The sequence below is a fragment of the Anastrepha obliqua genome, chromosome 2 (genome assembly GCF_027943255.1).
Source record: "Anastrepha obliqua isolate idAnaObli1 chromosome 2, idAnaObli1_1.0, whole genome shotgun sequence".
Classification (NCBI taxonomy): domain Eukaryota; kingdom Metazoa; phylum Arthropoda; class Insecta; order Diptera; family Tephritidae; genus Anastrepha; species Anastrepha obliqua.
In genome coordinates, this window is record NC_072893.1 from 21967935 (window position 1) to 21987104 (window position 19170).

The following is a 19170-nucleotide window of genomic DNA, read 5'->3' on the forward strand; positions in this document are numbered from 1 at the left end:
TATTTTTTTTTAAGCGTTTATCCAAAACCGTACCTTTATTTGAATAATCATAAATACATAACAATGTATGAAATCACTTCGTCGACTTCGCAAGCTACGATGATTTCAAATAGAACAAAATTCACTCATTTTTGTAACCTCTAAATGCAAATTCAATATTTGTGTTAATGTTTTATGTCATAGTGTTACAACACCAAGGTTGTACTATTCCGATGGGAATAAGACTTAACGCGGACACATAGCATGCCTACCGCCATCAATGGGCAATATTGCACCCGTAATAAAGCTGGCTGTCTCACTGGCCAAGAAAGCAATCGCTTCAGCCACTTCCATCGGATTGCCCACACGTCCCAAAGCATGCGTCTCCTTGCCATGCTCCAGATGCTTGGCATACGCTTCATCCGACATCCCACCACGCCGATGAATATTGGTCACAATCAAGCCGGGATTCACGGAATTCACGCGCACATTTTTCGACGCCAAATCCAAAGCTATACACTTCGTAAATTGGTCGAGACCTGCTTTCGACACACAATAGGATGAGCTGTTTGCAAACGAACGTGTACCAGCCAAGCTGGACACATTCACAATATTGCCTTGGCTTGTCACCAAATGCGGTGCCGCCAGTTTTGTTAGCACAAATACAGCACGTAAGTTTGTATTTAAAATCGTATCGAATTGGTCAACATCGATGTCGAGTATATTTCCAGAAGCCAAAATACCGGCATTATTTACTAACACATCTAATTGGCCAAATTTTTCAATAGTTCTATTGATAATGCTCTCCGCCTCCAGCGTTATATCGGCCTTGATGATTAGCAATTCAGCGCTGCTGTTCGCTGATTTACATGCGGCTTCGGTTGCTTTTAGATTTGTCTCATCTCGTCCTACCAGCACTACTTTAGCGTCTCGTTTGGCAAAGAGCTCTGCGGTGGCGGCACCAATTCCAGAACTGGCACCGGTGACAATAACTACTTTGCCGGCAAACGTCATTCTTTAGCGGAATTGTGCTGCAAAAAGTTAAAGATTAATTATCACGGACACTTATAACTGTGTAATGTACAACAAAAACAATTAGCAACAATCGATGAAATGATATTAGAGCACACACACCTTCTGCTTCGTATTTCTCTTTCACAGCGATCGTATTGCGGCGCTACCAGATAATAGTTTTTAAGATCACTAGTAAAATTAGTAGAATTAAGTAGAAATGAATTATATAAATAAAAAATTTTCAATTTCATGTACATATGTACATTTTACGTTAAAAACATATGTATATTTATTTATTTATAATTATAACATTTTGAATGAATTTAATTTAAAATAAAAAGGCTGTCGTGCAGATTAATTAGCACAGCGAATAACTCTCGCTGTCGGCTCATTGTTTGAGTATAGCGACTTTTGCGACCATCTAACGCTAATATTGGGTTCCTGAAATTAAAAAACACTAAAGATATGTCTATTACAATATTCGGCAAGAAATCGTTGGGGGACACATTAAATATTGACAATTAATATTTTTCAATTGATTCTAATAAAATATTTATGAAAACAAAAAATGTACAATATATACATGCATATAAAGTGTGGCTAAGTTTTAAGGGCCGGTGTTGATTTTGAATAAAATACAATTTTTTTAGGAAATTATTGTCATTTCTCTTTTTATTATGATAATATTGGTATAGCTCAATTACGTATGGAACAAAATATAGGCCAAATGACCGCCGCAGCTTCCGCGGCACACCTCCAATAGTCCAATGGTGGTCCAAATTTTCGATGACGCTGAGGCATAATTGAGCTTCTATGCCGTCAATGTGCCGAATTAGCTCATCCTTTAGCTCTTAAAATGTTGCTGGCTTATCGACGTACACCTTTTCTTTCAAATAACCCCAAAGAAAGAAGTCCAACGGGGTCAAATCACATGATCTTGGCGGCCAATTGATATCGCCGCGACGTAAGATTATTCGGCCATCAAATTTTTCGCGCAAAAGAGCCATTGTTTCGTTAGCTGTGTGACAAGTGGCACCGTCCTGTTGAAACCACATATCGTCCACATTCATTTCTTCCAATTCGGGCCATAAAAACTTCGTTGTCATCTCACGATAGCGAAATCTATTCACAGTAACTGCCTGACCGGCCTCATTTTGGAAAAAATACGGCACAATGATGCCGCCGGCCCATAAACCACACCAAACAATCACTCTTTGTGGGTGCATTAGTTTTTGAATGACCTTGAATACGAAACTAATATCATTTAGAGCACTCCTGTGTCACCGTTAATCTTAGTATAGCCGCATTCATTGTTTTAATATCCGCCTGGTTATCCGAGAATATATTTATAGTAGTTTTCGTTACGGCATGCGTATTTAGATAAATAAGTAGCCTCTTTCTAAGTGGCAGCTCTTAAAAACAATAACAGCTACTTGCAAATTTACCACTGCCAGTTCTTAAAGAGTTGTTTTTCTCTTTCTTTAGCAACGCACTTCAATTTTTGAATGTGATCTTTGCTGGTGACTTTATGCAAGAAGTTTATTCGAACCCTTGCAGAAGACAGAATTCCATCGTACCATTCAGAGAAAACTTTACTGCCAATTACTGTCACAGCTTCTTCTATAGAGTATTCAACTTCGACGACAATGCGACTACCTGCTGCTTCTTTTACAATTTGATCCGCCTTTTCATTAATCGGTATGCCATCATTTAAATAAAGCTTAACACAATCACGAAATATAAGAAACGTTTAAATTTATTTGTTTATTTTTCATTCTTTGCTTTGACAACACTTTCGTGTTCAAATAGCTTTGTTCCATTTGTTGCAATCTTAACTCGCACAGCTGTTGCGCTGTTGACAATTTGAGGCTTGCCACATTTTCTTAGTTCCTCTAGAAAGCAAACAAAAATGGAACTTTTGGAAAATATTTAGTATAATGCAATACACTTAAAAAAACGCTGCAAATGGAGGTTAGAGGGGTATGTTTATTTATTTATTAATTTATTTAGTTTTTACGGTCTTAAAAGCTAATTTATACATTTATGTGCTTATATGCTAAGTAGTAAAATAATAATATTCCTATGTGTAAAGTAAAACAAATTATAGTTTATACATAGTTATCAGGTTTTACAACGTAATTTATAGTTTAACATAATTAATGAAATACATATTCCTACTGCTTGAAAATCAAGGGTCTAGTTTCTATCTAATCGGTGCTCATGTTAACAAAACCTTTTATTTGAGTTGGTAGCTCGTGAAACCATTTCAGACCTTTATAGAAAATATTTTTCTTATCAACTTCTACTCTAAATAGTGGTAGTCTAAAACTATTACTTTCCCTGAGTATATATGAATGGGTTTCATTTATGTATCTAAGATTATCGCTCAAATAATACGGTAACTTGCCCTGCTTTATATTAAAAACGAATTTCATAGCGTGGTAAAATATTTGCTGTTTCACGCTCAGCCAATTCAAGTCTCTGATCATTTCTTGTATGGGTTCATCATAACGCTTATTCAAAATGAATCGCATAGCTCTGTTTTGCATTTTTTGGAGCTTCTCAACTTGTGTGTCGCTAGCCATGAAAAAAATCGTTGGACAGTATATAAAATGCGGCTCAACTATTGATCTATAAACCAGACTTTTATATCTCTTACCTATGTATTTGCATGATCTTTTCACGAGCCCGATTTTTTTCGCAATCTTATTAACTGTATACTCCACGTGGTCTTCCAAATTTAACTTATTATCTATATAAATTCCAATATTTACTTTTACTTCTTCAATTCTCTCATTTTTATTTGTAAGCTATGGTCCCTGAAGCTAGCACTTATTGCTCTAGAAAGAATCATAAACTTTGTTTTTGTCACATTTAGTTCAAGTTTATCTACATTACCTTGCTCATTTGTGTTACCTTGCTCATTTGTCGTTACCTTGCTCATTGCCGTTACCTTGCTCATTTGTCGTTACCTTGCTCATTTGTCGTTACCTTGCTCATTGCCGTTACCTTGAATGAACTGCAAGCGAAAGCGCGGAACGAACAAAGCAATCGAACGGCAACGTTCGACATCTTGCTCTCTCCTACTTAAGTGAGCGTATATATGTATGTATATGCGCATATGTACATATATAAATTCACGTATTTGTATTTGCATATACCTTCTTATTGATTATTATTAATTTGATTTACTTGAAGAACTTAAAATAAAACCAAGTTTGTTAATAATACCTGTTTTTTTAATGTTATTATTATTAATTTTTTTATTATATATGAAGGAAAAAATGTATTTTAATATTTACCATATACCTTATAAGATATGTTGTCTATACTCTATACTAATATTATAAAGAGGAAAACTTTGTTTGTTTGTAATGAAGAGGCTCAAAACTACTGGACCGATTTTAAAAATTCTTTCACCATTCGAAAGCTACATCATCCACGAGTAACATGGATTATATTTTATTTTGGAAATAGGGCTCGAGATACAGGTCAAAACGTGGACCCGGGTAACCTTCGGATGTGTATGTACAATATGGGTATCAAATGGAAGCTGTTGGTGAATGCTTTAGTACAGAGTATTTTTCATGCCGCTCCGTGACTGGGGTCTCGAGATATAGGTCAAAACGTGGACCCGGGTAACCTTTGGTTGTGTATGTACAATATAAGTATCAAATCAAAGCTGTTGATAAGTGCTTTAATACGCGGTAATTTGTTATGTTATGTTATGTTGTGTTATGTTATGTTGAGTTATGTTATGTTATGTTATGTTATGTTATGTTATGTTATGTTATGTTATGTTATGTTATGTTATGTTATGTTATGTTATGTTATGTTTTGTTATGTTATGTTATGTTATGTTATGTTATGTTATGTTATGTTATGTTATGTTATGTTATGTTATGTTATGTTATGTTATGTTATGTTATGTTATGTTATGTTATGTTATGTTATGTTATGTTATGTTATGTTATGTTATGTTATGTTATGTTATGTTATGTTATGTTATGTTATGTTATGTTATGTTATGTTATGTTATGTTATGTTATGTTATGTTATGTTATGTTATGTTATGTTATGTTATGTTATGTTATGTTATGTTATGTTTTGTTATGTTATGTTATGTTATGTTATGTTATGTTATGTTATGTTATGTTATGTTATGTTATGTTTTGTTATGTTATGTTATGTTATGTTATGTTATGTTATGTTATGTTATGTTATGTTATGTTATGTTATGTTATGTTATGTTATGTTATGTTATGTTATGTTATGTTATGTTTTGTTATGTTATGTTATGTTATGTTATGTTATGTTATGTTATGTAATGTTATGTTATGTTATGTTATGTTATGTTATGTTATGTTATGTTATGTTATGTTATGTTATGTTATGTTATGTTATGTTATGTTATGTTATGTTATGTTATGTTATGTTATGTTATGTTATGTTATGTTATGTTATGTTATGTTATGTTATGTTATGTTATGTTATGTTATGTTATGTTATGTTATGTTATGTTATGTTATGTTATGTTATGTTATGTTATGTTATGTTATGTTATGTTATGTTATGTTATGTTATGTTATGTTATGTTATGTTATGTTATGTTATGTTATGTTATGTTATATTATATTATGTTATGTTATGTTATGTTATGTTATGTTATGTTATGTTATGTTATGTTATGTTATGTTATGTTAAAGTATATTATGTTATGTTAATGTTAACTCATTCTCTATATCCATACAAAATATCTATCAAACAAATAAAATTGAAATTTTCTTTTGAAAAATGCAACCATTCAATTAGTATTTTCTTATGACGTTATCACGTTAAACTATCGTCAGTAAACCGACTTTACAGACAACCTCTTTTTTTATTATATATGAAGGAAAAAATGTATGGTAATATTTACCATATACCTTATAAGATATGTTGTATACTAATATATGTATATACATATATACATATATATATGCATATACATATACAATTTCGCGCAATTTTCAAAAAGAACAAATCTATATGTAAAGATGCATACAAGTCATATGGACATATCAAATATACGAATCTATTCCGTACGCAAGCAAATGTAAGCTAATGTGCTTGAACTGCAAGCGAGAGCGCGGAACGAACGACAAAGAGCACAATCGGCCCCCGCGTTCGGCAACGTTCGACATCTGGCTCTGTCCTACTTGAGTGAGCATATATATGTATGTATATGTATGTATATGCGCATTTTTATATAAATTCACATACTTGTATTTGCATATGCCTTCTTCCTGTGTGCATGGTAATGAACCATTTCCCTGTTGAGAATAGGACGATGATAGAAAAAGCAGGAAATGAAAGGGAGTGTTTCGAGTGTAAAGTGTCTTGAAAAAGGCAAATCGATGATGGTGCCTCTTAGTGTTGTTGACTTATTAACGTCTGATGCACAATCGAAATTGAACATATCTTTCATGAATTTGATAAATGTTTCGTAATTTTTCACGTTTGTGTAAATTTAACTTGACCTATTCCATTGCAATTCCATTTACCTCCTCCTCTATATCCATACAAAATATCTATCAAACAAATAAAATTAAAATTTTGTTTTGAAAATTGCAACCATTCCATCAATATTTTCTTATGACGTTGTCACGTTAAACTATCGTCAGTAAACCGACTTTACAGACAACCTCTTTTATTTCAATTTAAAATCCGATACTTTTGTTCTATTTCTTTTTCTAACCATAATTTAAGAAAACTGATTGGTTTTTGTGCATTTTACTCCATTCTAAAAAAGATACTTCAATATAGGCCACCCTGTACATGTTGTGTTTGTGTTTGGTATTTTCCAATTGTATCTAGGTAAGTAATTTGATATTTGTAGTGGCAAATTCGCCAATTGCAATTGGGGGATTCATAGGGCATTTCATTATGTTTACGCCAGTTTAATTGGAATTGTGAGCGTCCGACTTGTGAAATTGAAGAAAATAAACAGTTTTAGTTCTGCATATGCCCTCGATGACATTATGTGTGAAGTTTATATGTATTCTCCAGAAAATGGCTGCCTAGGCTCCGCTCTAATGGCGCAGTGGACAACTTTTGGATGACAGTGATAGCGGCTTCTTTCACATCTTCAAAGAAAAGGCCGCTAATATCGTCGCCCCAAAATCAATACCAGGTAGGCACTCTTTCTGAGTGTAGAGACACCTGATAAATCGCCAGTGGATTTTCGCTACTTTATATTTACCTCTACCAAAATAATCGCTAATAAACGTCGCTTGAGTACAGCTATTAACAAACCCTTCATTTTATATGTATGAAGTTGCTGCTTGAGTTGCATTTTAATTTCAAACGAAAATATTTATAGATATGGCGCGAGGAGGGCTTTATGAATTCCCCGAATGCATTTATATTTGAGCCTCTCGATTGCTACGATTTTAGTTCATTTTACGCCGTGAAGTAGAATAGTTCGCAATGAGTTTGGCCGGAAAAGTTGTAATAGTAACGGGAGCAAGTTCAGGTATTGGTGCTACTACAGCAGAGGCATTCGCCAAACACGGAGCCAAAGTGGTGTTGGTAGGACGAAATGAAACTAATTTGAAGGCCGCTGAGGCAGCCTGTAAAGCAGCCAACAACAAAGTACAACTATTGTCTATCATCGCTGATGTAACGGTAGATGCGGAGCGCATTATAAAAACAACTATAGACAAATTCGGTCAACTGGATGTGTTGGTCAATAATGCCGGTATAGCTGAGCCGGGGCATATATTGGAAATTGACGTTGAGCAATTCGATAGAATTATGAATACCAACTTGCGTTCAGTTTTTCTTCTAACCAAATTTGCCGCACCTCATCTCGTTAAGGCCCAAGGCAACATTGTAAATGTGTCCAGTGTCGCAGGTTTGCGTTCGTTTCCGGATAGATCCAGCTATTGCACCTCCAAGGCAGCTCTTGATCAGTTTACCAGATGTATTGCTTTGGATTTGGCCGCTAAAAATGTACGTGTAAATTCCGTGAATCCTGGTGTGATAGTGACCGATATTTTTAGACGTATGGGCATGTCGGAGGAGGAATATGCGAAATATTTGGAACATAGCAAAGGGACGCACGCTCTAGGCCGTGTTGGCTCTACGAAGGAGGTGGCCGATGCTATTATCTTTTTTGCCAGTGAATCGGCAAGCTTTATAACGGGAGCTACTTTGCCCATCGATGGAGGCCGGCATGCTATGTGTCCGCGTTAATTTGTGCATTTATCAGTGCAATGCTCTATTTTCTAGTATTACTGCATTATAAGAGTACTATGTTTGTGTATAAAAAAAAAAATACATGAATTGCATTATTAATTGTGAGTTTAATTGGCTAAAGTTTTTATGTGATTTATATTTTTACAGCTACTCACAAACTTTTGTAGTTCAAATATAAATAATAAAATAAACAAAGAAAACGAATGATAATTGCGTCCATAAATATTACTTTACACATACTTACATACACAGCTACATATGTATGTGCTTATGGGGGCATATGGGCACTTGTCTCTCCCACTCAGAAAATTAGCAATTGAGTTCCAACGATGCGCTAATTTCATTACGCCATTTAGTTTACATTTTAGTATTTGCTAGGAGGGGAAAAGAAGAGAGCGAGCAATAGAAGCAATTCACAGAGAACGTTAATGTATAGAGAAGTGTCATCTTCTCTGCAATGCAGGCATAATTTGTTCCGTACCTATTCAAATTTAACGGATATTTATTACGTAAAGACCTGGTAGGGGAGGAAAACTTAATCATTTCTAAAAGAGCGGAACATTCTATTTCACCCTGGAAAATAATAAACAAAAAAGACAACAGCAAATTTGATTTCCTAGGGATTTATATGGTGGGACATGGTCAGAGATGGTCAGCGAAAAGAGAGCATACCTAAGAAAGGCTTTTCGTGCTCATTCAATTCTATCTTGAGAAAATTGATGGTGAGGTCGCCAAATAAACGCGGCATATTCCGATGTGCATAGATCGAAAAACTGAGGTAAATAACAACTTAAGAGTTTAAGCGTCTGCAGAGTTCGAGCTATTCCTTCTTATAAAGCCAACTATAGAGTACGCTTTAGATAGAATAAAGTCTATATGATTAAGAAATGTAAAACGTGCATAAAAAAACACCCCCAGATCTTTGATTTCTTCAACAGATTAAAGTAGATCATGAACGATGTCATAACAAGTACGAAAGATGTGAGTTATTTTTGAATGCGTGAGTTTAAAACATTTTTTTAATATAAAGCGAAAATCGTAAATACAATGCACTTCTTAGCCTGAGTGTTTTAGGAGCCACCAAATCTCTTGATGCTCCTTGGCTCGACCAATTCAAATTTCAAAAAAATATCAAGCGATAATCGAATGCATAATATCTCAAATATATTGCATCAAAATTTCACGTTGATCGTAGCGAAATTGAAAAACTTATCTATCAGATAAGAGAGTCATTTGCTCCAGGCTGGGTTTCTATACCTGTTCGGCTTTAAAGGTTTTTTTCTACAACCTATCATTTTGAAATTTTTCACAGTATTTCTTACGAAAAATTTTAGAATCGAAGAACAATTCTTCCAGGGCTACCTCCGAAAACATCTGCTTTAACAAATGCATTTGGATTTTGTTATTTCAAATGATTCTGTTATGCGTTGTGACGCACACTGCAAAACAACCTTTTTTTGCAATGAAAATTTAGAATAATTTTTGGAAATTGTTGTTGCATTATTATAGGGAGATTGACTAAATAAACTATCAATATCTGCATAGTATAGCCAAGATGATACCTGTACGTATATACTTATGTATGTATGTATGCCAAGACAAGCAATTAAGTGATCTGTGTAAGTATTTATTTGAGAAAATCACTCTGTTGGGTCATAATGAATTCCATTCACCAGACGTATAATGTAGAGCAATTAATACATGATTTGTTGTTTTGATTGACAGTAATTAATGTATACACATACACACACATACTTGTATGTGTACATATGTATACTAGCGACGTACCCCGACTTCGCATGCGTATAAAATGTATAACCTATGTCACTCACTGAAAAAATAATTCAAATCAATCCAGTACTTTTGATTTATTCATTACTGCCCGTGGCACGCACGCGTTAAATTTGGATTAAAACAATCCCCCTTTCCGTATAGCATGAAGATTTCCTGCTATGTTTGGAATATCTAAATTCATATTCTACATTTTTACATATTTACTTTTTACATTTTTACCTATTTATTTTATCGGCCTCGGCGGTACACCTCCATCCGATGGTCCAAATTTTCAATAACGCTGAGGCATAATTGAGTTTCTATGCCGTTAGTGTGCCAAATTATCTCATTCTTTAGCTCTTGAATTGTTGCTGGCTTATCGACGTACACCTTTTCTTTCGAATAACTCCAAAGAAAGAAGTCCAACGGGCCATAAAAAGTTCGTTATCATCTCACGATAGCGAAATCTATTCACAGTAATTGCCTGACCGGCCTCATTTTGGAAAAAATACGGCCCAATGATGCCGCCGGCCCATAAACCGCACCAAACAGTCACTCTTTGTGGGTGCATTAGTTTTTCGGCAATCACTCTTGGATTATCATTCGCCCACATGCGGCAATTCTACTTGTTGACGAATCCACTGAGGTGAAAATGTGCCTCATCACTGAAGACGAAGTGCGCGATATGCATTTTGATTTGAACGCCCGTTTTCATAATAATCCTGAATAACTTTAACGCGCTGCTCGATTGTGTATCTTTTCATGGTTCAAATTGAGTTAGTCTGAAATTGAAAAATGTCAAATAAAATGTAGGAAAAAAACTTGACGTTTAGGTGTGGTTTACATTCAACAGCAGCCCTTGAAATTTAACCACCCTTTATAATCAGCTTTGCCGTAATTTCCGACGTGAGCCATGGCGTCTTGTGATTTTTCGTTTAAATATCGAGGTCCACCTGTGAATGATGAAGGTAGCATAACCAACTGCCCAATGCCGTTGCGGTGTTCATTCGCCTGTAAAGCATCCTGAAGATGAACGTAATTTTCGGCTCTCAATTTAGTTTGATTATTACGGATGTAGGCCAGTCTCTCAGATTCAATTTTCGCATATTGATCTACCAAGTATTGGTTTGTTAACATTCCATATCTAAGCAAAGTGTTGACATTGTTACGTCTTGTCATTATACGGTAGCAATAGTAGTTCATACATGACACTGTTTTCCGCAGAGGCGTACCACCGATTGGGTCAACTTGAGAAATATTAAAGGCATAACCATTTTCTCCACGACCCAGCATCAAAGGATATTGTAAGCTGTCATAAGATCTGTGTAACTCTGAAATTTTTTGGAAATTATTATCACGACTATGCAATACAAAATCTCTTTTGTCAAATTGCTGTCCAGCTATCACCACTGCTACTTCACTCGTGGAAGGTGTATTGTATCGTCTTCTGTGTTCTCCAACAGGAACTTTATTTGAATGGATTACGACATTAAAGTCAGGAGTATCTGCTGCAACACTCTCAATCGCAGTTTTGAAAGACTGTTTGTAGAAATTATGAGAATGTAATAAATCTTGGAGAGATCTAATAAAATCTCTATCAATTGGCTGTGCAACACTTGAACACCGCGTAGATGCTTGTGTATCTGGATGTGCAATAAAATATATTTGCAGAAATTTGTGATATTTGTGCCCTTGAATTTTAAATGTAGGCATGAACCCACGCTCAACGACTTCTTCTTCTTCTTAATTGGCGCGATAACCGGTTACGCGATTTCGGCCGAGTTTAACAAAGCGCACCAGTCGTTTCTTTCTCGTGCTAACCGGCGCCAATTGGACACACCAAGTGAAGCCAAGTCGTGCTCCACCTGATCTTTCCAACGCAGAGGAGGCCTTCCTCTTCCTCTGCTATCACCAGCTGGTACCGCATCGAATACTTTCAAAGCCGGAGCGTTTGTATCCATTCGGACGACATGACCCAGCCAACGTAGCCGCTGGATCTTTATTCGCTGCGCTATGTCTATGTCGTCGTAAAGCTCATACAGCTCATCGTTCCATCGTCTGCGATATTCGCCGTTGCCAATGTGCAAAGGTCCAAAAATCTTACGCAGAATCTTTCTCTCAAACACTCCAAGCGTCGCTTCAACGGATGTTGTCATCGTCCACGCTTCTGCGCTATACGTTAGGACGGGCATGAAGAGAGTCTTCTAGAGTGTTAGTTTTGTTCGTCGAGAGGACGCTCAACGACTTGCTTACTCTTAAAAGAGGTCATTTGAAATGCGTTATTATAATGGCGTATATTGCGCATGAATTGTGTGGATTTCTGATGATCCCTCGTAATGGTTAATGGTAGTAAAGGGTTAAGGTATGGGCCTTTAGCACTGCGACCATATTGATCCATTGTGTACCCTATGCTGTCTGTTGACTGTTAAGTATGCTTATGAATTGTACCAGCTCCTTCTGAGGGAGTGATTGAAGGTCTTCATCTATAAGCATGAACTTGTTAAAAACTTTTTTCCTTCTATGCGTCAACCCCGAACATTCGATGATGAGATGTTCTATAGACTCCTCATCTTCGCAGCAAAATCTGCAGGTGCTGGCGTTAGTTATGCCTAATTTAAGTGTTTGTTGCAGGTGAAGTGCTCGCGAGGGCGCCTGTGAGAGTGCGAATGCTCTTTTTGTTTAACGTGAGGGCCATGTTAGCTCTTTTAGCATCGAAACTTAAGAACCTTTTGGAGTGTCTAAGACCCTCTACGTTGTTCCAATGCTGATTTAATAGAGTTTTGGCTCAGTATTTTACTTTTTGTTTTAGGCTGTTTTTGTTGAATCCGAACATGGGACTAGGTCCGATGAAGTTTACATCTGCCTCTTTTTTGGCTTGAAAGTCTGCCTTTTCATTGCCGTCATATCCCTCATGTCCTGGTACCCAATTTAATGAGACATTGTTTTTGGATGCCAGGTTATTGAGTGCCTTGTGGCATTCTAAGAGGGTTTTAGAGTTGTAGGTATAGCTATGTAAAGCTTTTAGAACTAATTGGCTGTCCGAGAGTATTCTAATCTTTACTCTCTTGTGGTTTCTACGTTGCATGATGTTTGCTGCTTCCATTATTGCGTATAATTCCGCTTGGAAGATGGTGGTGTCCCTGGTGGGAGTGAGTGATTTGTGGATTCTGGGTCCCACTACTCCTGCTCCTACACCATAAGATGTTTTTGATCCATACGGTGTACCATTTTTGTGAATCATCATTCATCCATTTTGGGTTTGTTTTCCACTCGTTCCTCTCAGGAAAGGTTGGATCCTTTTGTGAAACAGAGGGTTGGGTCAATGTGGTCTGAAATTTGAGCCATGATTATGGTGTTTTTGACTTTATTTAGGATACTTAGGTGACCGGTGAGGTTGCCTAATTTGAAATGTTCTTTCATGTGTAGCATGAGTGCTTGCGTAGCTGCTTCCTTTTGGATTGCTATATGAAGTGGTGGAAATTAAGGAGTGTTTCCATGCTAGCTGTTGGATGCTATGTAGTTCTCATAGCCCCTGTGATGCATAGGCAAGCAAGCCTTTGTGCTTTTCCCAGTTTGGTTACCGCTGTTTTTTGAATAGATTTGCTCCACCATACTAGTGTCCCACACAGTATGATTGCTCTGGGTTTATATTTGGGTGTATATCCAGAGGACCATACTAGAGCTGAGGCCCCAGGGTCTCCCTAGTAATTGTTTGGTTGTCCACAAAGATTTCGTGGCTTTTTTTGTTATATTATTTATATGTGACTCCCAAGTGAGTTTTTCATCTACGGTTAAACGTAGATACTTGACCTCTTCCTTTAGTTATATCACCGTTTCATTTATTTTCAATATAGGAAACTCCAACTTTCTTTTTCTTGTGAAGGGGATAATTGTGGTTTTGTTAGGGTTGATCGACAGCCCCTCCTTTTTACACCATTCTCATGTTGCGTTCAAGGCATTTTGCATTAAGTCTGTTAGTGTCCTTTCATGGTTGCCTTTTATTATAACAGATATGTCATCTGCATAACCAATGGTTGTAAGTCCCTTATTGTTTAGGTGCTGCACCAAGTCATCAACTAGTAGGGACCACAACCAGCTATCCTGGAATGCTTCGCCTTCTCACGTTAGCTCACTCCCGAACGGTTGTTCAGAAGCTACCCAGAGGATACGTGGGCTAATCGCGGACGTTGCGAGCTGCTTGAACCATATGCAAAAGAATCGTTCTGGCCACTCCCAAGTGAATGGCGATCAGTAACTTTCCCCACTTGCGTGGACTTCTACACATGGAACCATCCTCCATGATATTGACATCATTGACCTTAACTACCGCGTTGTCAATTCTGCCTTCTTCAAACTGTATAAAGAGGCAAAGCGAATGGGTCTAGTGGTGTACGAGGACAAAACGAAATACCACCTGCCTTCAAACAAACAGTCGGCGCACTCGCGAATCGGCACCCATGTCACTGTTCACAGCATTAACACCGATTACAATGGCAGCTTTGAAATCCAACGTAGAATCTCTCTTGCCAACAAGTGCTACTTTGGACTAAGTAGGCAAATGAGTAGTGAAGTCCTCTCTCGACGAACAAAACTAACACTCTACAAGGCTCTCATCATGCCCGTCCTAACGTATGGCGCAGAAGCGTGGACGATGACAACATCCGATGAAGCGACGCTTGGAGTGTTTGAGAGAAAGATTCTGCGCAAGATTTTTGGACCTTTGCACGTTGGCAGCGGCGAATATCGCAGGTGATGGAACGATGAGCTGTATGAGCTGTACGACGACATAGACATAGCGCAGCGAATAAAGATCCAGCGGCTAAGTTGGCTGAGTCATGTCGTCCGAATGGATACAAACGCTCCGGCTTTGAAAGTATTTGATGCGATACCAGTTGGTGATAGCAGAGGAAGAGGAAGGCCTCCTCTGCGTTGGAAAGATCAGGTGGAGAACGACTTGGCTTCACTTGGTGTGTCCAATTGGCACCGGTAAGCACAAGAAAGAAACGACTGGCGCGCTTTGTTAAACTCGGGCAAAATCGCGTAAGCGGTTATCGCACCAATTAAGAAGAAGAAGAAAATTAAATTTAAAAAGGAGGTTGAACTAGTTTTAAAGGTTTTTTCGAAGATTTGGGGCTTTATTGTGAAAAAAACGGTACAAAATATTTTATTCGAAGTATTGGCCATCGCTAGCTACAACTTTCGCCCATCTTTCGGCCAATTTCCGGATGCCGTTTCTCCAAAATTCTGGCCGCTGCTTGGCTATCCATGACTCAACCCATATTTTGGTAGCCTCGTACGAGGAGAACCGCTGGTCCGCCAAATCGAAACTCATATGCCGGAACAAATGATAATCGGAGGGAGCTATGTCTGGACTATACGGCGGGTGGGGTAACACTTCCCAGCCAAGCGTTCCAAGGTATTTTTTGACAGGTTGAGCAACATGCGGCCGAGCGTTGTCATGTTGCAAAATAACCTTGTCGTGCCTTTTTACCGTTTCCGGCCGTTTTTCTTTCAATGCCCGGCTTAAACGCATCAATTGCAGTCGGTAACGATCCCCCGTGATTGTTTCGCCCGGTTGGAGCAGCTCAAAATATACGACGCCGACCTGATCCCACCAAATGCAGAGCATGATTTACTTGCCGTGAATATTCTGCTTGGCCGTCGACGTTGATGCGTGGCCGGGCAAACCCCATGATTTTTTGCGTTTTGGGTTATCGTAGTGGATCCATTTTTCGTCGCCAGTCACCACCCGATGCAAAAAACCCTTCCGATTTTGTCGCTCGATCAGCAATTCGCACGTAAAAAATCGCCGTTCGACGTCGCGCAGCTTCAACTCGTACGGGACCCAATGTCCTTGCTTTTGGATCATTCCCATCGCTTTTAGACGCTTGCAAACGGTTGATTTATCAACGCCCAATGATTCAGCAAGCTCTTCTTGGGTTTGGCACGAGTCCTCGTTTACCAATTCCCCCAATTCCGGATCCTCGAACTTTTTGGGCTGGCCAAGACGCTCCTTGTCTTCGGTGTGAAAATCACCACTTTTGAATCGTCGAAACCAGTACTCACATATTGAAATCGACGGAGTATGGTCTGGGTAGGCCTCCTGCAGCAATTCACGGGCTTGGGCTGTATTTTTTTTTTCAAATTGAAGCAGAAAAGCAAAGCTTCCCGCAAATTGCGTTTCGACGGCACGAAAGTTGACATACTCGGAGCACGAAAACACTGCGTTGTTTATACTTCAGCGAAATGACAGATACTGATAAACAAAGCCTAGGGATGAGGCTTTGTCATGAATATATATTCAGTATTGCCAACGCGATAAAGTGATAAATAGCGCCATCTGTGTGTCACCTTTAAAACTAATTCAACCTCCTATATATTTATATTTTTCCAAAATCAAGGAGGTCTTTAACTAGGTTCGGGCACTTGTCCTGACAAAAATTTACGTCTCACCAAATATTTCTGTTTTCGTGAAGAAAAATATGCTTATGGGCTCAAGCGCGTGGGCGAAGATGTGGTCGGCTCGTTTCATAATTTTTCACATATAATTGTTAAGAGCCGGATTTTGCATAAAAATATTGAAACCTAATATAATCTAAATTTTTAAATGTTTTATTTTAAAACAACTTTTAGTTGTGTGTATATGGAAGAACCCTTTATCTACCTACTTTAAGAGGGGCAGCTACTCCAGCACTTTCAAATTTTCCATTTTTTTGCCTTAAATATTCATTTATAATCTAAAGAATATCTTTTCACTGTTTTAAGCTTAATAAAAACTCTAAAAAGTCCCTATAAAGTCAGTGAAGTGATGAGCTTCGAACGAAAGATGAGTAGAACGAAAGCTTTAATCGCATTTTCCCCCAACATACCTACGTATTTTTCCGCGCTGTCCAATATAACTCAAAAAGTAATCATCAACCAATCTGCATTTATTAAAGGTGGTGCCACTAGACCAACAACACTGTTTTGTACGTTTGACTGTCACGGCAAAGTATTGGAAAAGTAGAAAACAAAAAACTAATTCGCCATGTTTCATTCTGTGCTGACAGCCACATGGACACTGTGAAAGAAAAAAAAACAAATCAGTTGATTTACCAACACCACCTTTAATAGATTCGCCTTGATTGGAGCTAAACCAGAAACCCCCAATGGGGTTTTGCGCACTTCGATAAGTACTTTCAAATCTGAAATCAAAAGTCGCTGTGTAAAGTCACACGTATATACCTGAAGTTCTTTCTATCTGCATACTTTTATTATGTTGTTGTACTATTATACTTATTCATGTACATTCAACGCTATAAATATTATCTTCACTATAAGCATTATCTTACTCGTATCACCCGCCAACTCGCTAATAAAATATTTATTTAAATTCGTGCCTTGGCTGGCAATATTTCAGTTCGTTCACCACCGTGAAGTAGAATAGTTCGAAATGAGTTTGGCCGGAAAAGTTGTAATAGTGACTGGAGCAAGTTCAGGTATTGGTGCTACCACAGCCGAAGCATTCGCCAAACACGGAGCCAAAGTGGTGTTGGTCGGACGAAATGAAACTAATTTGAAGGCCGCTGAGACAGCCTGTAAAGCAGCCAACAACAAAGTCCAACTATTGTCCATCATTGCTGATGTAACGGTAGATGCGGAGCGCATTATAAAAACAACTATAGACAAATTTGGACAACTGGATGTGTTGGTCAATAATGCCGGCATTGTTGAGGCTGGGAATATATTGGACATTGACGTGGAGCAATTCGATAGAATTTTAAATACCAACTTGCGTTCAGTTTTTCTTCTCACCAAATTTGCCGCACCTCATCTCGTTAAGACCCAAGGCAACATTGTAAATGTGTCCAGTCTCGCAGGTCTGCGTTCGTTTCCTGGTTTATCCAGCTATTGCACCTCCAAGGCAGCTGTTGATCAGTTCACCAGATGTATTGCTTTGGATTTGGCAGCGAAAAATGTGCGTGTAAATGCCGTGAATCCTGGTGTGGTAGTGACCGATATTCATAGACGTATGGGCATGTCGGAAGAGGAATACGCGAAATATTTGGAACATAGCAAAGGTGTCCACCCGTTAGGCCGCGTAGGTGTAACGAAGGAGGTGGTCGATGCCATTATCTTTTTTGCCAGTGATACGGCCAGCTTTATAACGGGAGCAACTTTGCCCATCGATGGAGGCCGGCATGTACAGTGTCCGCGTTAATGGTGGATTGAAATAAAAGGAATTGAATTTTGGGCATACACCACACGAAACAATTATATGAGAAATTCAGTTTTTTTATATATTTTTTTTGTTATGTTTTTTATATATAAATTTTTAATGATAAATGTTTTGAAAATATTCTGTAATAAGTACACATTTCACGAAACTTCACTTAATTATTATGAAAAGTAAAATTTATAGAACGAAAAAAGTGTAACACCGACGTTATTATTATTTAACCTTCATGTGCCCGGGATATAAAACTTACGTACCCGGTCGGCTTACTACATTTGTAGTAACTACGTAATTGCATGCAAAACCAATGTAATGTTAAGAAAAAAAGACTTGTATGGTGTTTTTTTTTACTTGTACGTGTGTAATAAGCTTTCTATTTAAAAATATTGAATTCAGGTGATAATTTTAATACAAAAAATGTTTTAATTTTCAGGAGTTGAACAGCATTTTCCCAAAATATATGTTTCGGCATGTGCATTACACACTGCTTTTTTGCACCAACTACAGATTTTTCCTGTGTTGTTACGACTTTCTATTTCACTTATTGACAAGGTACAGGATATTTTGATTGTTTATCGTTGGAAATATCAGGTAAAATAGATGAATGGTTTCTTCAGCACGATTGCGGTCAGCCTTCATTTCATATGGTACAAACGTTTTATTTTGACGAACAGTACCAAGAATAGCAAGACCTTTGGACATTAAATACTTGCCTAAGTTTAGCGATGTAAAAAAATTGTCACAAATAATAGTCCTTCCGGTGTTCTCCCAATGGCATACTAACCTTTGCACAACACCTTCACCTACGTTATTTGCTCGACCAGCATTTGAGTTTTTTCCAGTATATATTTCACTTTTGAGTGGGTAGAACGACTTAGCATCGCATGCAAACCAAACCTTTATCCCATACTTGCAGGCTTAGAGGGTATGTACTCAGAAAACCTAGTTCG

General features: G+C 37.6%; 3 protein-coding genes across 5 annotated transcripts; 2 read left to right on the top strand and 1 right to left on the bottom strand.

The window, feature by feature from the left end:
• On the bottom strand, positions 1-1177 carry LOC129239098 (3-oxoacyl-[acyl-carrier-protein] reductase FabG-like). Of its 2 annotated transcripts, none has more exons than XM_054874389.1 (2): positions 1114-1177; positions 1-1010 (listed from the first exon to the last, which is right to left on the bottom strand). In XM_054874389.1, the coding sequence occupies exon 2, from the start codon at positions 991-993 to the stop codon at positions 226-228; it is 768 nt and encodes a 255-aa protein (XP_054730364.1). In that variant the 5' UTR covers positions 994-1010; positions 1114-1177; the 3' UTR covers positions 1-225. The 2 variants fall into 2 exon arrangements, with proteins under 2 accessions (XP_054730364.1, XP_054730365.1); XM_054874390.1 differs by lacking the exon at positions 1114-1177 and adding an exon at positions 1064-1081.
• A 6231-nt stretch (positions 1178-7408) lies between these two features.
• LOC129237449 (uncharacterized oxidoreductase TM_0325-like) lies at positions 7409-8436 on the top strand. The gene has a single exon (XM_054872216.1). The coding sequence runs from the start codon at positions 7462-7464 to the stop codon at positions 8227-8229; it is 768 nt and encodes a 255-aa protein (XP_054728191.1). The 5' UTR covers positions 7409-7461; the 3' UTR covers positions 8230-8436.
• A 5034-nt stretch (positions 8437-13470) lies between these two features.
• Positions 13471-18232, top strand: LOC129237827 (3-oxoacyl-[acyl-carrier-protein] reductase FabG-like). 2 transcript variants are annotated; one of them, XM_054872778.1, is made up of 2 exons: positions 13471-13492; positions 17457-18232. In XM_054872778.1, exons 1-2 carry the CDS (start codon positions 13471-13473, stop codon positions 18203-18205), a joined length of 771 nt encoding a protein of 256 aa, XP_054728753.1. In that variant the 3' UTR covers positions 18206-18232. The 2 variants fall into 2 exon arrangements, with proteins under 2 accessions (XP_054728753.1, XP_054728754.1); XM_054872779.1 differs by lacking the exon at positions 13471-13492 and having other exon boundaries at positions 17422-18228.
• The last annotated feature ends 938 nt before the right edge of the window (positions 18233-19170 follow it).

Excerpts from the sequence above, each read along its gene's own strand:
- LOC129237827 (XM_054872778.1), top strand. The coding sequence starts at position 13,471 with ATGAAGTGGTGGAAATTAAGGA. Across the intron at positions 13,493-17,456 it reads GAAGTGGTGGAAATTAAGGA|TTGTAATAGTGACTGGAGCA; the intron begins GTGTTTCCATGC and ends TGGCCGGAAAAG.
- LOC129237449 (XM_054872216.1), top strand. The coding sequence starts at position 7,462 with ATGAGTTTGGCCGGAAAAGTTGTAATAGTAACGGGAGCAAGTTCAGGT.
- LOC129239098 (XM_054874389.1), bottom strand. The coding sequence starts at position 993 with ATGACGTTTGCCGGCAAAGTAGTTATTGTCACCGGTGCCAGTTCTGGA.